The 18099-nt window shown below is 39.7% G+C and overlaps 1 protein-coding gene across 1 annotated transcript in view; it reads left to right on the top strand.

Moving 5' to 3' along the window:
* Nucleotides 1-15738, top strand: part of EIF4E3 (eukaryotic translation initiation factor 4E family member 3) — a 32902-nt gene extending 17164 nt beyond the window's left edge. Inside the window, exons 2-7 of the mRNA XM_005309097.5 lie at nt 692-764; nt 5184-5278; nt 7393-7453; nt 9377-9443; nt 12828-12983; nt 13950-15738. Coding sequence (XP_005309154.1) covers nt 692-764; nt 5184-5278; nt 7393-7453; nt 9377-9443; nt 12828-12983; nt 13950-13996 — 499 coding nt within the window. The 3' untranslated portion in view covers nt 13997-15738. The remainder of the gene's footprint in view (nt 1-691; nt 765-5183; nt 5279-7392; nt 7454-9376; nt 9444-12827; nt 12984-13949) is intronic.
* Nucleotides 15739-18099: the final 2361 nt, after the last annotated feature.

Below are 18099 nucleotides of genomic sequence, written 5' to 3'. Positions count from 1 at the left end.
GTAGTCTGTTGCCATCTAGTGGGGTGTGTATGTAAATTAAAGGTGATTCCTTTTTTAAAAAAAATCATAATTATTACTTTGAACTGCATAGTTAATACAGCTAAAACTCCTTAAGAGAACATTAAAGTAGGACATTAAAATATTTTAAAGTATTCAAAGATAAATCAGATGTAAATCAAGTTGAAATTTAGAAACATTAACCCTGAAATTTGATTTAAAGTGACACTCTCAGTACCCGTGGTTCAAAATTTGATCTGGATTTTTTCTTATTTCCGAGGACTCCTTTTGATTACAAACAAATAGAAACCCACTAAACTACTCTTTCCCTTTCTCAAAATCCACACCACTAATCTAGCAAATGTGAACAATCCTATAATTACAGACCAGTGGACTTGCATAATTAAAGTGGGTGGGTGCCTTTTTAGAACAAGCAGATGTATCTTTGTTTTAAATATTTAATGTACATTTTAATTAGAACATAAATATTTTTAAAATATCCAGACAACTCTCAAATTAAACTAAACATAAGAACGCTCAGCCTTTACTTTTTAAAACTTTTATAGTAATTTTTATAGTGATTGGAGTTGATTGTATGACTTTGATATGTTTCTAAAAGTTTCAGTCATTTGCTAAGACCATCATGTAATCATTTTTTGGATAAAGTATTTTATTAACATAAACTTTTTTTTAGGTCACTTCCAGGTACCACAGCAGCTGAATGTGCATCAAATCTCAAGAAGATCTATACAGTACAGACAGTACAGGTAAGATTAAAATAGAACTACAGAAATTGCTACACGCGAGAAATAACACTCAAGTTGTGAGGTTATATTGACAGCCATGTGCCAGATGAGTAATTCTCATGCTTTCACCTCTCTGAGGTACAAAATCTAAGTATCAGTTGATAGTATATGCTATTCCTTAGGCTTCCCTAGAATTTCATTGGTAGTGTGTTTGATTCCTGGGTGGTTTTGAGGGATCATAAAGGGGTGAGTTGCAGGGTAATACACTTGCTTTGCCAGATACTCTGTCTTTCTAGAAGATTTCAGAGCCTCAGGCTGTGCCTCTAAATTGGATCATGAAACTTGATTTACTTTAAGTATTTGTCTGCCTTTTCTCCAGCTATTCTCCAGTGTAATAAATTATTATATGAGCAACGGAAGATATAGTACACAGAAGTCTTCCCTTTGAGTACTCTGTTTGTGACTTTTTTTCTTGTGAACTGATTTGTTATGTTAAGGCTTTTTTCTGTATCTGGACCACTTGCAGCAGATGAGAGATTCTACATAATATCATTCCGTGTTTTCCCTTTTACCTGTCATATAACTTTGTATCTGCAAAAAGTCAGTGGGTAACACTTGTACTTCGTATTCTGAATGGAAACAATCTTATTAGGAATGTGGAGCAGGCATGAAATATCTGTTGTTCGGTTTGTCTTACATAATGTTAAAAGTCTGGCTTTAATTCACCAAAAGCCAGAATATTCTGATATGAGGCTAAAACTCTGTTGTGGCAATTTGGGGGATCTATGTACAGCTTATGACTTCTGGTTGATACTGGAGACTCTGTGTATCTGTGTCAGACTGCAAACTCCCCTTTGAATATGGACCTTGTTCACCTTTTCTGCTGTCTTTTACCTCCTTGTAGAGCTAAAACCCACAGGAGGTGTCAGGAGAAGTTCTTGCACCTGGCACAAGACTAACAATGGAGGGTTGCTAAACTTTGATGATTGCCCATTCATATGGAGTGCCTTGGATGAATAGGTGGATACCGCTCAGGGCAAATGAGTTTTTTTTTCTCTTTCAAGTCTGAACTTCAGGGGGTAGTAATGAAACAAAGGACCATCTAGTGGGGGAACTTTATCACATAACAAGGCTGACGAGAGGGTCACCTGACATAAGGGACGGGAAGTTATAAAAGAAAGGGTCTCATTAGTCTTTTTTTGGCAGGCAGTAAGGGAGGCTGGGCACTGACAGCTGAGTTCAGAGAGAGGGGTATTTTATTGTTTTGTCTAAATCTGTATATTCTTGTGCTACCTGAAGAGGGATTGGCTTTTGAACCCTTGGCAAAGCCTGTGTGTCTGTTTGCTTCTACTATCATGTGTTGGGGCATCCAGTAGGGTAAGGGGGAGCAGTGTTAGCACTGGTCCTCCAGGCCTAGGCCAACTGGACCAAAAGGGTCAATTTCTGTGACGGGGTAGAAGACCGAGAGCCTGTGCCCAGGAAGTATGCCAGAGAGAGAGAGAGAGAGAGAGAGAGAGAGAGAGAGTGCTGCAGCCTTCTCAGACCAAGGGAAGCTTAAGAATATCTGGGCCCAGTGTGGTGGGACCCATATATCGCAGCCTGGTGAGTGTCAAGGAGAGAGGGCTTTACAAGGGCTGTGTGACAAAAGCCAGGAAATTTGGAAATGAAGCTAAAACCCTGTCTTTAAAGGGACACTGTCTTGGTGGCTAGTTTTGAAATAAAACTGCTTTGACATTTGTACTGTTTAGTTAATGCCTTGTATCAGTTGTCCCTTCCCAGCCACACTTTTCCTCTGTTCACTCTTAGCTTTAGAAATTTTCAGAAAATGAGCGCATTGGTCAGAGCTCTGGCAAACAGGCTGCAATTGGATAGCTCGTGGTTGTGCTTTGCAGACCTCTGTTGGAGGTGTCTGTTGCCCTATCTACGAAGGAGAATATGCACATCATTCAGGTGATTTCTGTAGCGATTTCTCCCCAGGGAATTAAGTTTAACAGCAAAAGTACACCCCTGTCTAAAGTGGCTGAAATGGTTGTCGCTTTGACAACTGAAGAGAGCACTGCTTAAGTCCAGAGTTTGGTGTACATAGCATCTCTTATCATTGCTTTTTCCACTCTTAATCCAGACCCAATTAACTAAACTGGACCTTACTGTATTGAAGAGCTACATTGTTTTCCTCCCATCAGGTTGTTGAAGTTTTAGAGAATTCCTTCAGGTCCCCTAAGAAGGCTGTTTCCACTAGATGAATTATTGGAGGCCAACAGCTTGGCCTATAACTGGTCTATTGATAGGTTCAGCCTCAGTATGTACTATCATATATCTGATATGACTGCCCTGTGAAAAACAGAAATGTTCAGTGACTTTCGCTGTACTCTTCAGAATTTGCTATCTCATCAAAGATAGTTGGTACAGAACATAGTAGCCTGTACAAGTTCAGCTGGCCTAGGCCTGCAGGACCAGTGCTAACACTGCTCCCCCTTACCCTACTGGATGCCCCAACACATGATAGTAGAAGCAAACAGAGACACACGCTTTGGGGGGAGGGATAGCTCAGTGGTTTGAGCATTGGCCTGTTAAACCCAGGGTTGTGAGTTCAATACTTGAGGGGGCCACTTGGGGATCTGGGGCAAAATCAGTACTTGGTCCTGCTAGTGAAGGCAGGGGGCTGGACTTGATGACCTTTCAAGGTCCCTTCCAGTTCTAGGAGATGGGATATCTCCATTAATTTAAACATTATAGGTGTGAGCCAAAACCTTGTAGACACAAAGGTGTCCCTTATTCTTTCAAATTCGGCAGATTATTGCTTACTACTAGATTGGTGAAAGCAGGGCACAGAAGACAATCAATCTAAACTCACCCAGTTCTGTTTTCTGTCAGACTTTTCCATTGTCAGTTCTCATGGCTTTACGTAGTGGTACTCAACTTTTAACAGCTGGATAACAAAGTAGCTCTCAGATGGAATTGCAGAGAGCCACAGAATCATATCATAATGTTGCAAAGTTTGTTTTGTAAAGTTGCACTAATGCATGATTATGATGCAACATAATGACTTAACATCTTTGTTGCTTCTCCTTTACCTGTCTTCTGGGAAGGAGGGATCTTTGTTCTCCTCCAATCCCCACTACCACTTCTGGGGGCTAAATGGGATTAACCCTGCTCTTTTCCCACCCCATCCCCTCGATGGTGGCTTCCTCTCTTACCTGCAGCTGAGAAGTAGAGTCTGATGGTTCCCTTGCTACTTGGTCTGTTCAGAAATCCCCAATCTTGCATTGCCATGGTATATCCTATTTTGTTGTAGGCAGTACTCTTTCTGCCTGATCTCAGACAAAATAAGTGGATCACCAACTAGGCATGATGCTCACAAGAGCTATAATGTAATCTTGTGATGCACGATACCATGACAAGCAGTGTGATCTAAATCTCTAGACAGAAGAGCTAGAGGATTACTGTTTTATGGTATTGGACTAGTTTAGTAAATAGACAGAATAAGTGTTTATCTCTTTTTAAAAAGCATGTTAAGGAAGTTTTACTCAAACACTTTGGATATATGTTCCATTGTAACTCAGATTTAGATAATATTTAATATACTTTCTCACAGTCATTATGCTTTAGTATCAAAGGCTGTGTTGTTAGGGTAAAAAGGTGTCGGTTGGAGGCTGTGATACAGCACAGATCTCTTCAGCACATACAGAATGCTACTAGGGGCTGGTCTACACTACATCCGGGATCGATGCTCTGAGATTGATCCACTGTCCGTCGATTTAGCGGGTCTAGTGAAGACCCACCAAATCGACAGCAGATCGCTCTCCAGTCGACCCTGTATTCTACTCCTGACGAGAAGAGTAAGGTAAGTCGACGGGAGAGTTTCTCCCGTCGACCTCCCGCGGTGTAGACCCCACAGTAGCTTGACCTAAGGTACGTCAACTCCAGCTATGTTGTTCACGTAGCTACGTAGCTGGAGTTGCGTAGCGTAGGTCGACTTACTGCGGTAGTGTAGACATAGCCACCGTTAAAATATTAGATTTAAGAGCTGCTACTTCTATTGCAAATTCACGTATGAGGACACCCAGTGTGGAGTTTTCTGCACTTTGGGAACTTCATTACAGAACAGTTGTTTCCCTTCTCTCCACCTTCACCTCTCATAGAAACATGCATTTGCTAAGCAACAGTGGCTTCCGAATAGGACACAACTTGTCATAGTTTTAGTGGCTTGTAATTAAAATATTACCACTTCTGAATTATGTTCTCTTTAACAAAAAGCTGAAAGTGAAATTGTGACAAGAGCTTGAACTTTAAAGAGCTTAAATACATAACAAGGGTAAATTATAGTTTTCTATGAGAGAGAATCTTGATAATTTTATGAAGTATAAGCAAAGCAAGTAAATCTGTATACAGTTCACTGTCATACGTGAATGATACTAGAACCTTTTTTCCCTTTTTAAGATTTTCTGGAGTGTCTATAATAATATCCCTGCTGTGACAAATTTGCCTCTGAGATGCAGTTACCATTTAATGCGGGGAGAGAGACGGCCACTTTGGTAAGTATCTTATCACTGTAAGCTCCTGGGGCTAGGGACACTTCTGTCATTGTAGAAATAATAAATAATGAGTGGAAAGAGCGATCAGAGAGTTGCATGTCTGTACTGTACTGCCATTAATCAGCTTGACTTGGGATTCAAAAGTGACTTTCATATGTCACTAAAGATCTTGTTCAGTTTAAAAGCTAATTATCTTAAATCAAGCATTTATTGAAAATTAGCATGTGGAAATATGGGCTACAAATTAATTGTCCATATTTGATTATACATGTAAATAATAAATCCTGAATTAAACATACATCCTGTTTAAAGTCAAGTGTTCTAAGAAAAAGCTGTATTTGAATTATTTTTAATTTACTGATTTTTCTTTTCTCTCCACACAAAATGGGGGGACATTAATACAAGGGACTAATATTCGTTGGTAATATTCACTGTGCCAAGTATGCTCCATCTATGCACAAACATACACATACCTAAAGACATACACACACACGTTCCTATAGGCTTAGATCAGAGAAGATTGACTATCAAGTTTTGTAACACTACATTGCAGCTCATTCCAATTTGATAGCTTATTGTTCGTAGAATGGAAACTCAAAACTATAAACCATCAATTTTTTCTTTATAAACTGAGTTTAATTTCTCTTCCCATTTATATAGTTCGTGCACTTTTTAGTTAGATGGATTAGGAACCTGCTGAGTAGACTTGCTACTTATTTGCACGGTTTTTTATTAGTTTGGCTTGTGATCGAATTACAATTCTTTACATATTAACAATAGACCATAAAACGGTTCACTGAATTTTGACAAACTACTGTAGGTTCAAGTGACTAGTGAGTAAGCACAAGAACTCCTTTTGAAAGATATTACTGCTGAATAGTGTAGGTTAAATTGGTTTTAAGTAAATGTCGACATTGGGATATGTGTACACCAGTCTTGATATCTTCACTGACAATGTCAAAGGATAAGCAAGAGAACTTTCTGTTTTTGTTCTTCTCTATGTTTAGTTTTGATTTGGTCAGTGATTTTGAGGTGGGTGCAGTTCAGAGACCTCTGAAGATGATGCAGGTCTATTTCAAAACTCCCTCTGTCAAAGAAATTCAGTGTACTGTATTTAAGGAAAGGAATGTGCAATGTTGATCTAATCACTAAGTCACTGTCGTCTTAGTAAGTATTAATAAATTATTGCACAGGAAAGAAAGGTCTTGTTGAGATCCTCAGATTAGTTAGGGTTTAAAGTGTGGTTTTTGGCTAATTATGGCCATGTTTTTATAAATATCAATCTATTTTTATTGGTGTTTAAAAATGTGCTTTCCTTGATTTATGTCCTTCCCAAGCCTTCCCTCAGAACTCACCCCCATTGATGGAAGCTCATTTTGGCTGGGAAATCTTTAGAGGCTGCAAACAATTTTCAGCAGTTCAGACATTGTACATTGAACATATTAGTGTACACCTTTTAAAAACTGGTTCTTACACTTTTTCTTTTGTGGAGCTGTGACTGAAAACACTAATTCAAATTTATAAATTAGTTGCAACAGAATGAATTGGAAAAGGCTGTAACTAATAACTGTAGCATTATGAAGCATGGTTTAAAATTGTTGTCAGCCCTAACTCCAGATCACTTGATTTTTTTTTTTTTTGAAGGACAATTAATTTCCAGTGATCACAGAACTTAACTGAAATATGTACAAGTTCCTGTGTTCACTAGCAAGAACCTGAGAAGAAATGAACTGCCGAAGGATGAGGTTACCACAATAAACCATGACATGTTTTGTGGTCATGTGCTCTCTAAGAATTTGCAGCCATTTCAAAAGTGCCCTGTGACCAGGGAAAATAGAATCATTTCCTAACAGACACAACATAGGAGAAGGTTTGGATGTCGACAGGTGTGCTTCACATGAACAATGAATGATTTCTCTCTGGTGTTAGAATACCTAGCACAAGCCTTGTTACCTGGAATTAGTGCTCAAATTTCAAATGGGATTGTCCTGGAAAAATTAACCCCATAAATAAGTTTAAATTTGTATCATACTGTGAAAAGCACACTGTATGTACACTTTATCTACATGTGGATTTGAATGGTTTGTTTTCTTTGACATATTTCTCACAACCAGGGAAGAGGAAAGCAACGCCAAAGGAGGTATATGGAAAATGAAGGTCCCTAAAGAAAGTACGGTATGTAATGTCAATTTCTATCTGGAAATGACTAGTCAGGGTTTCAGCTTAATCTCCATATATAAAATGATGACAATTTTCTTTATAAAAAATCCTTTTGTGGAGTTCTTAGTTTGGTTGTTGAACTGTGTTGAGTGATGCCAGTACACCATTATAAAGTCTAATACCTTTTATGTTAAGAAGGTGAGAAAATTTGTTAGTGTAGATAATTCAATACTTGATTTTTTGCTTATAACAATATTTGACAATATTTTTTTAATTAAATAAAAGCTATAGTTAGAGGTTTCATATGGCATCTCTGTTTGGCAGACATACTATTTGGTAATTTTTAGCTTCCATCTCAAGACTTGATTTATTCACTTACCGATACACAAGATAAAATTTAACAATTGTCATTATGATTGAAAGTTAATAGTTAATTATAGCTGGAGCACTAAGGATTGCCCAGTCCTGCAAAACTGACACATGTGAGTAGCCCCAGTAGAACTACTTGTGCATAACAATACTCCTCTACCTATGTGTTTTAGGAGTTGGGCCTAAATAGTGAGGATCACACTGTGCCTATCTCTAGCCAGTCATGTTCTTCACTGCCATAAGTACTAAAAGGTACTGCATAATAATATTAGTTTTTCAACACACCAACTAATGTGCTTTTTATTCTCATAAGCCTGATCCTGCGAACATTTTTTACTGAATGAAATGCTTCCTATGCACGAGACCATAGGACAACTCACAGTAGTGAGTTTATGCCTGGTGGCTTATGCTCTGTGCTGGTAATGAGAGTTTGCAGGTTACATATATGAATCTTTCCATTGACAGAAAAAATACATCATGTCAAAGATTGTCAGATTGACATCTTCAGACTGCTTCGTGTTGCATGACCTCCAATTTATCTTTCCTTACTGTAGATTGAGACAGTACCTTGTATTGGCTGATAATGAACCAATGAAATGTTTTATGCTAATTCTTTGCATCTTCAAAGGTGGATAAAATGTTCAGAAACAAAGTGAAAGTTTTCTTGGCTCATTGTGTTTGTGCTTTGTGGTTTTAACTTTATTGTGTTTTAATTTCTTCCCATTTTTAATAGTACTAAAAAGCACAAACTAAATTGAAATAATAGCGAGGCCATGATTTGCTTAAAAGCAGCATATGCAAAAGTCATTATGGCTGTAAAGACAAAGATAGATGTTGCCATATGCTCCAGAAATATGATGATTTCCCTGTAAGCACACACCTTGGAGCATATTATTGAATTTATTAGCCCGGAGTTGCATATGATTTATCAGCAACTGGGTTCCAAGTTTTGAATGCTCTTTTGGCTTAGATAGTAACAAATGTCAAAAAGGAATAACAGTATCATCTGTCTAACATAGTCAAAGACAACTGTGTAATAGGTAGACTTTTTTCATTATTATTATAATTCTCTAGTTAGCATTTGAATTTGTTGAAAAACTTTTTTTTCATAGTCAAAAGAAAATCGGGACATGAGATTTAAATATAAATTCATCAATTTTTCTAGTACAGATTAGTTCTTTTCTTAAAATGAATAGTACTTATTTTTGATAGAAACAAGTGTTCACAAATGCAGTTTAATGGTCTTTTATCTTGCATAAGCAGGAGAAATACTTGAGAGAAATCTACGTTTGTACTTTACATTAATTAATCTATTTAGTTTGAGTCCCAGACACAAATTTAGAGAAGGTAAATTTATTTAAACATTTAATAGAAGAATGTCACATTATGCTACTTATTATAAGTGTTATAAATTTTTGCTCCAACTCTGTGGAAAGAAAGAATAATATAACATAAGATGCACTTGTAACACACAGCCTCAGAAACTGCACTCAAGACTGAGCAAGTAAACCTAACACGTACACTGAAAGATCAATAACCTAGAATAATAACTGATTTTTTTCCTGTTAGTCTGCAGTTTGGAAAGAGTTATTGCTGGCAACTATTGGGGAACAGTTTACAGATTGCTCTGCAGCAGGTAAAGAGATCATTTTCTTACAGTGCTTTCTTTTTATTTCTTTAGATTTATTTTAAGCCCCTGTCCCAAGCAGTAGGTTCTTGTTCAAAATATTAAAACATCCAACACTTAAAACTTTTGGCACAGCATACAGTAACTCCTCACTTAAAGTCGTCCCGGTTAACATTGTTTCATTGTTACGTTGCTGATCAATTAGGGAACATGCTCGTTTAAAGTTGTGCAATGCTCCCTTCTAACGTAGTTTGGCAGCCTCCCCTAAGTACCTTGTGCAGCAGCTGCCCAGCAGGCTAGCAATTGCAGCTGTCCCTCCCTCTACTGCCATGTGCTGCTCCTGCCCTCTGCTTGGAGCTGCTCCCCAAGGCTCCTGCTTGCTGTGTGTGGGGGGGAAGGAAGAGGAGGGCTAAAGTCAGGGTGTCCCCCTTCCCCCTCTCCTGCACCCCGCTTACCCCATCTTCCATAGAGCAGGGGGGACACACGACAGAGGGAGCTTCCAGGCAGCTGCAGTCCGGTCTCAGTTTGCTGATTTAATTAATAAGGCAGTGTATTTCTGACCCCACTCTTCATACTTAAAGGGGAAATGCACATCTCACACACACACACACACACACACACACACACACACACACACACACACACACACACACACACACACACACAGTGTCTCTGTCTGCCCTTCCTCCTTTCCTGCCGCCTTATACAGTAGTGTGTGAGAGTTAACCCTTGAGGGCTCACCCAATTGCTAGTTCATCATTTAGCAGTAAGGCATTCCCTGGAAATATCCCACCCTCTGACTCCTCCACCTCAACCAAGCTTCACAATGATCATCACTGTATACCAGTATTAAATTGTTTATTTAAAACTTATACTCTGTGTGTGTGTGTGTGTGTGTGTGTGTGTGTGTGTGTGTGTGTGTGTGTATATATATATATAAAAAAAACTATATAACTTTTGTCTGGTGAAAAAAAATTCCCTGGAACCTAACCCCCTCATTTACATTAATTCTTATGGGGAAATTGGATTTTCTTAACATCATTTCGCTTGAATGACATCAGTCGCATTTTTCAGGAACATTAACTACAACGTTAAGTGAGGACTTACTGTATAGGCATGCCTATTCTCCCTGTCATGAACACAGGTCAAAAAAGGACAGACAAGGTTTCCTGGCTAGCTATGTGGGACAGAGTTAGTTCTAGATCGGGGTTCTTAATGTTTTTCTTTCTGAGCCTGTCCCCTCCTTCTCCACCCCACCCCCGCCTGTCCCCAATATGCTATAAAAATTCCAGGGCCCAACAGGCTCTGGGCTTCAGCCACGGTGGGGGTGGCATGGGGCTGAGGGTTCGGGACTTCTGTCCCATGGGGTACCGCTGGAGCTTGAGGAGGCTGCAATGCCCCCCCCCCCCACACACACACACACACAGTTGAGAACCTCTGCTCTATATTATTTTTCTCGCCTGCCTCCAATGGCCCAGCTTGAATCCTTTGGGGACTGGCAAATGTTCTAGGTTTTAAACATCTGTGTATCAGCAGGTGTTCTAATAGTTTAATACTAATGCCATGGTGCCAGGATTCTGGAAGTCTCAGCAGGCATCCATTTGCTTGTTATGGGGTGCTTTGTATCATTACTGCTGAGAATCCATCCTAGGCACTTTTATGGCCCACATTACTGTAGTATCTGTATGCCCCACAATCTTTAATGTATTTATCCTTGCAACACCTTTGTGGGGTAAGGAAGTACTGTTTTCCCATTTAACAGATAAGGAATGGAGGCACAGAGAGGTTAAATGATTTGCCCAGGGTCACAAAGGAATTCTGTGGCAGAGCTGGGAATGAAGTGGGCTCTCCTGAGTGCTAGGTTAGCACCCTAATCAGTGGACCACCCTTTTTCTCATTTGATATCACTTGAATCAAACTACTTGTTAGTGTTAATTTTACACAAAATTTGTACTTGAAATATGCTACCTGTTAAGTGGAACCACTACATTCACCCAATAAATGATATTGTTCAGATGCAATAATTTAATGACCATATTTTCAAACTAAATCTAGTACCTAAAAATATACTTGAGGTTGCATGGTTTATTTGGGAATGGACTGCAGAGGGGCTGTGAGTGTAATCTTGCCTAAGACATATAATCACATTTTACATATTCCAGTCATCAAACACTGGTAGAGGTCTGTGTCTATTTTAGAGTATAAGGCTGAGTTACAGGAATTGTCCATAGTTACTGGAGAAGGCAAATGCTTGGCTAACTTGTCAGTCTATTGAGCTAGGAAACAAATGCTCAAAAATTGTTACTAAGCTAACTTTTCTGTTTGATCAAGGAGTGATAAAAATATATGTTTATAACTACATTTATACGTCCTAAACACAAACATCTGGTTAGACATATGTTTATTTCATGCCTTGAATATTACATTTTGAAGTAGTTCCATTTCTGATTTATCGTTCAGTAGAAAAGAACTTGATTTCTTATCTCCATAATGCAGTTCAACAAAGACCTTTCAAACAGGGAATTTCTCTCCAGCCTGATCAGTACAGTAGAGCAGAAAAGTAGTATTTGCCTCTCTTTTTTGTGTGTTTAGCTTGGTTGTTGTCTTGGATTTTTTCCAGCAAGGGTTTGTTGAGCTAGTATCACAGATAATATACTTCTCTGGCTGCTTGCACAACTTTCAGCATTATAGGAAACAGAATAAAGGTGACCCACATCCTTCCACAGTAAGAAACTTTTTTAAATCTGTGTCTGTTCAGTCTTATGCATAGTTAAGCTGACATCAGGAAGTGAAAAAGCATGTATGCCATTTACACGTAATTCTCTGTGCAGAATTCTGTCCCAATCTCACTAATTCAGCAGTAGAGAACAGAGTTCTGAATACTGGTAGTAGCTGTGTGAAACTGACCATAGACTTGTTAATTTCATTCTGCTGCTGCTTGGGAAAACTGTGTGGCAGCCCTATTGAAGCTTGCATTCTGGAAACTTTACTGTCTCAGTCTCCCATCACACTTTGAAAAATAAAGCTTCCCACATCGTGGTGACAGATTTTTTAGTCCCTCAGCATAAGTTCCTTATATTACTGCAACACAGAATTAAAGCCATAGCTATAGATTGTTTATGAACTGCACCATTTCACTGTGAGGTACTATTTACAATAACTGCTGCAAGTAAGCATACATATGGTTTCTACATCGGTATTCCCTTCATTCTCATAGACTCTAAGGCCAGAAGGGACCATTATGATCATTCTAGACTGCTCTTTTTCATTTCTTCATTTCATGTTTGATTTTTTTTGTAAAAAATGTTCCACCATAGCATAACTAGCCAGTATAGACTCTTCTCCCTTTTTGAAAAACTGATGATTTTTTTCAACACTTCTTCCTCTATACAGATGACGAAGTAATAGGGGTTAGTGTCAGTGTTCGTGACCGTGAAGATGTTGTTCAAGTTTGGAATGTGAATGCATCTTTGGCAAGTGAAGCAACAGTTTTAGAAAAGATCTATGAACTTCTGCCACACACCTCCTTTAAAGCAGTGTTTTATAAGCGTAAGTATCTTGTCAATTTATTTCCTCATAGCAGGATTTCCAGGTTTTGTTAGAGAAAGTGATCATAGATGAGATGTATGCTATAGGATAACCTTGTTAAGTGACTGACTGAATTTTTAACATTCCGAAATTTAGTATCGCTTGGTGCATGAGGATTTTTACTTTCTAATTATTGGAGCTTTTATTTCCTCTGTACAAAATAGTGAGGATGACTTTCATAGTTAAGATTTAGAATGGTTTTTTTTTTGTCTGCGAATGAAATAATAAAAAAATGCCACATAACCCTCAAGATTAGGAGTTATTGTTAATTAATATATTTATTGGTATTGTTGTAGCAACTATAGTCAGGATGGGGAATTCTGCTAAGCTCTATATAAACACACTAGTAAAATGGTTGTTTTTTCTCTTGTCCTCCCTTATCACTCACCCTTATTATTGTCTTCTCTTGTTGTTCTCATCTTAATTTGAACTGTAAGCTCGTCCAGGTAAGGACTCTGGGTGAAATTCTTGCCTTTGTTGAAGTCAGAGTGCTGTTTTGCTAATTCATGGTGCTGGACTGGGAAGGAGAAGAGAATGGGGGGAATCTCTCCAGGGGTCTGAGCCAAAGCCCATAGAAATCAATGGGAGTTTTGTATCAAGCTGCAGCACAAAAAAACTGAAATTTACTTAGGACCTGATATAGCAACTCACATCCATATGAGTAAGGGTTGCAGGGTCAGGCCCGTAAGTACAGTCATGTTAGATCTTGCATTATGCCTTAAGTGTATAGGCAGTTGTAACAAAAAGCTTAATGCCTTAATTGAAAAAAAGACTATTTCTTACTAACAGTAAAAGCAACAGTAGGAATACTTTTTATCCATTAAAATATACCTCAGTCCCCAAATCTCCATCCCTTAGCATCTTTTTATTTAGTACTTGTTCATATAGTCAATGTAAAACTTGAGTTTTTCCTTTTTCCCCCCTTAGCTCACAGAGAGCATCATGCTTTTGAAGGTGGACGTAGAAGACATTAACTGCACCCTGTAAAAAACTCATACTTTGTAGTCTGAGTTTGTGAAGTGGTCTAAGCAGGGAGATGGATGGGCAGAAGCACCACATCTGCTGGTCATTTTCAGTTTGTTTCTAATGCTTTCAAATTGGGCCATTATTAGTCAAAATGAGGAAAATGGTTGCCTTGATTACTAAACATGGTGCTCCTTCCTTTTTTGGCTTTGTACATTCTCAGTTTAGTTTCCTTGTTGGAAAAAAAAATATTTGGCCACTTGTTTTTCTTTCATTCAGACTGTATTTGTATTTCTGTTTTGTTACATTTAGTAGATTTTCCTTTCTTTTGAAGTAGTCGTACTGTACTTAGTAAAATGCAAATATGCACAAACATGATATGCTGCTTTTTTTAGATTTGCTGTACATAGAGGAATCCTGGCTTGGTCAAACATGTGTTTTCAATATCTGTTTTGAAACATTCCTATCATGTTAAGATTTACTCACTGTCTTTGTCCCGAGAGAGAGAAATTGCACTGCGTTATTCTAATATCAAGTCATGTGGTCTTGCACTGATAATAGCACACACACTGTAAAAATAAATAATAATCACTGAATAAGATCCTGCAAACAAAGAACACATTTGTATTGGGACTGTCTTAAATTCTGTGAGTTGTTGTTAACCAGTGTTCAATTTAAGCTATCTCAAAACAACACATTCAGCCTAGAATGAGAGATCTTTCAATAGGAAACCCTTCACCTCGTATTTTAGAGGAGATGATATTGAAATAGTTTTGTATGCTTTCTTATGAAGTTTTTCAGTGCACTCACTAAAAAAAAGTTTCACAAGTCAATTCTAACACATTTTACTAAATAGATCCTTTTGTTACCGTGCTTTGATCATATTTGGCCTCTATCTGCACCCATAAAGGTCAGTACCAAAACTCCTGTTGGCTTCAGTGCAAACAGATAACCCCCACTGTATTTAGTTTCAAGCTATGGTGGCACCTTAAGTGAGGTTGTTTTTAATTTAGAAAAATGAAGTTGATTAACATTTTAGAGCATGAATGTGAATATTTACAATGTTTAACTCCAAGTGTGTTTTTGTCTATATTAATTATTGGAGGTTTCAGTATGTTTTATTATAGTACCAAAGATTTATTGAGTTAGTTCTTTTTACTAAAGGAAGCTACAAAGTAGAAATGAATGTATACTCCACTGAGTATTACTGGATTGGTGTGTTTGTTTGGAAATTGTTCAGATTGCACTGATTTCCACATATTTAGTATATTAAGAAGCAACCATTGGAATTAATTAAATTTATAAATAAAAATTCCCTTTGAATTTTTTTACAACTTCATCTGTATTTATGAATTATAATTGTGCAGTTAATGAGGATTATTAATTAAACAAAATTTTTCTAAAATCAAATGACTCGCTTCAATAATTGCTTTCTAAGATTGTGTTACTAGAACTACTTTCTTAAACTAGATATGTTTGGATGAAAATTCATCTCCAAGAAACTATACATCTAATCCTGAACATACATCGAAATATTTATTTTTAAAAATTCAAATATATATTTTTTTGTTAAAGTATAAAGAAAGGGCATGTTTGATTAATCTTTATCAGAACTGTCTCTTGTATATTTTCAGTAGTAAATTTGATTTAGGATTTTTTTTTTTTTTTTTTTGGAAAGACTTTTATTTCTTTATATGTCATATTAAACTTTGCATGTAGTTTGGTGTTCTGAAATAAAAGCAGAGAGACTATATGTTCATCTTAATGATTTGATATTTTACCGTTCGCATTGTTTCAGTGTCTCCGAATATGACATGTACTAGTTACTGTTGTTTGTCTAAATGAGCTTTAACACCTGTGCTATTCTAAAATCTAGTTACAAATTGCAAGGATTTCCTTCCATTAAGTTGAATTAGGAGCATATCCTCTCTTGGTTACCCCATATCTGTCCGAAATCTTTAAATTTGTTTCAAAAATTTTAAAATTCAATATTTAACTTACAATAGACTTCAAACTAAAGAAGCTGTTTAAATTATTTCTAAGCTTTCTTGATAACACAGTAGCTTTAAAGAAGAGACAGTGGGGAGCCAGGAGCCTCCAGGCAGCACCTGGGCTCTCTGCAGGGAGTGGAGATACTCTGGGCAGCAGCCGGGGATCCGAGTAGGGAGCCTCCGGGCAGCAGCTGAGCTGGGAGTGGGGAGCTGGGACTCGGACGGAAGCTGGGCTCCGAGCGAGGAGTGGGACAGGGGCAGCATGGCTGGCGACAGGGAGCCCGGGGGCAGTCAGGCTCTAGCTGGAACCACCCCCCACCCGAGTGACAGCACCGCTTTCTTGTCAATTTCATAGCCATGAGATTGACCAGAATGATAGCCGCCATCCAATGTAAGTAATGCAGTGTCTCCACACACATTGAATCCTAACTACGCCAACATAAGCCCTACGCCTCTCGTGGAGGTGGAGTTATGTCGGTGTAGTAGGGCACTTACATCGGCGGGAGCAAGGCTGTAGTGTGTACACTGCCATAATTCAGTCGACCTAAGCTGCCTTATGTCAACCTAACTCTGTAGCGTAGACCAGGGCTCAGTCGAGCGAACTTACAGAATTTGAGTCAGTTCAGACTGATCTGGCTGATGTTTTCTGAAGTATGTTACAGTACTGTTCAGGAAAGTGGACACACTCTGTAAGTGCCATAAGTATTTTTCCTTAATGTCTTATTGTACCTAGAGATCTGCTTCATTGAACGTGATTAAACGAACAGTGCACTGATGTAAAATAACCCCAGACTATTCAAAAGAATCTCAAAATAGACCACGAACAAATTCCTAGTAAAACTAATTGCCAGTTCGGATAGTAGATCAGCTAAGTATTAATAGCATCAGAGATCTTCTATAAATATTCCCGAAAAGGAGGAAGGAAAAAAAAAAAAAGCAAAGGAGTTGCTGCTGTTATCAGGAGATGATGACTAATTGTTCATTCTGTTCTTACCATCTGAGTACGAGGCTACCGCTACAGCCTCCAACTGAAGAGAAACCCAGGAGCTGAGCAACCTGTGCGAGGGTGGGAAGAAGAGTAGAGCTTAGCTAGGCAGTAGTTGCACTGGCTGGAGAAGTGCGGAACCACGTGCATAAGGCAGGAAAGGGGAGCAGGGCGGATCGGTGTTCTGAGGGGAGAATGCACTGCTGCGTGCAGAGGGAACAGACACATGGATCTCCTGCCGGCATGCTGCTGAGCACAGGGGAGTGGGAGAGAGAAGGGGAAGGTCCTGTGGCCAGGGCCAGCTCTAGCTTTTTTGCCGCCCCCAGCAAAAAAAAGAGTGCCGCCCTCCATAGCGCCGCAATAACACACACCCTCAGCACCGCGCCGCCACTGCCCCCCCACTCACGGAGCGCCGAACACCCCCAGCCCCCCGCGGAGCGCCGCGCTGCCGAACCTCCCAGCCCCCCGCGGAGCGCCACGCAGCCGAACACCCCCACCTCCCCGCGGAGCGACGCCAAACCTCCCAGCCCCCCACGGAGCGCCACGCAGCTGAACACCCCCCACCCCACGGAGCGACGCGCCGCGCTGCTGAACTCCCCCGCTGAGTGCCATGCTGCCGAACCCCCCCGCCGCCACACACACCTCCCGCCAAGCGCCATGCCGCCACACCTCCCGCCAAGCGCCGTGCCACCGGACATCCCCCCCCCCCGGAGCGCCCCGCTGTGCCTCCACACACACACCCCGCGGAGCGCCGCTGCCGAATCCCCCCCCAGTGCCCTCCACGCGCCCAGTCGCCGAAACAAAAACAACCCACCCCACCCCCAGCGCTGCCCGACCAAACCTCAAAAAAACCCTGAGCGCCCCCCCGCCACTCCAAGATTGGCCGCCCCTTACCAGGTGCTGCCCCAAGCACATGCTTGGTCGGCTGGTGCCTGGAGCCGGCCCTGCCTGTTGCCTGCTGCTGAAACAGAGCAAATGGGCGGGAAGGCGAAGGAGTTGCACTGAGGAGAACAGAGGAAAAGGGGTGAGAGGAACAGCCGTGGATGATTATTTTTAAATATTATCAGTTATGGTAGTTGCCCCAGCAATGGGTGGTGGCAGGGACTTGCAAGGGAAGGTTGGCCCCTCTTGAGATGCT

The sequence above is a fragment of the Chrysemys picta genome, chromosome 7 (assembly GCF_011386835.1).
Source record: "Chrysemys picta bellii isolate R12L10 chromosome 7, ASM1138683v2, whole genome shotgun sequence".
Lineage (NCBI taxonomy): Eukaryota > Metazoa > Chordata > Testudines > Emydidae > Chrysemys > Chrysemys picta.
This window is presented reverse-complemented; position numbering and strand designations above follow the sequence as displayed.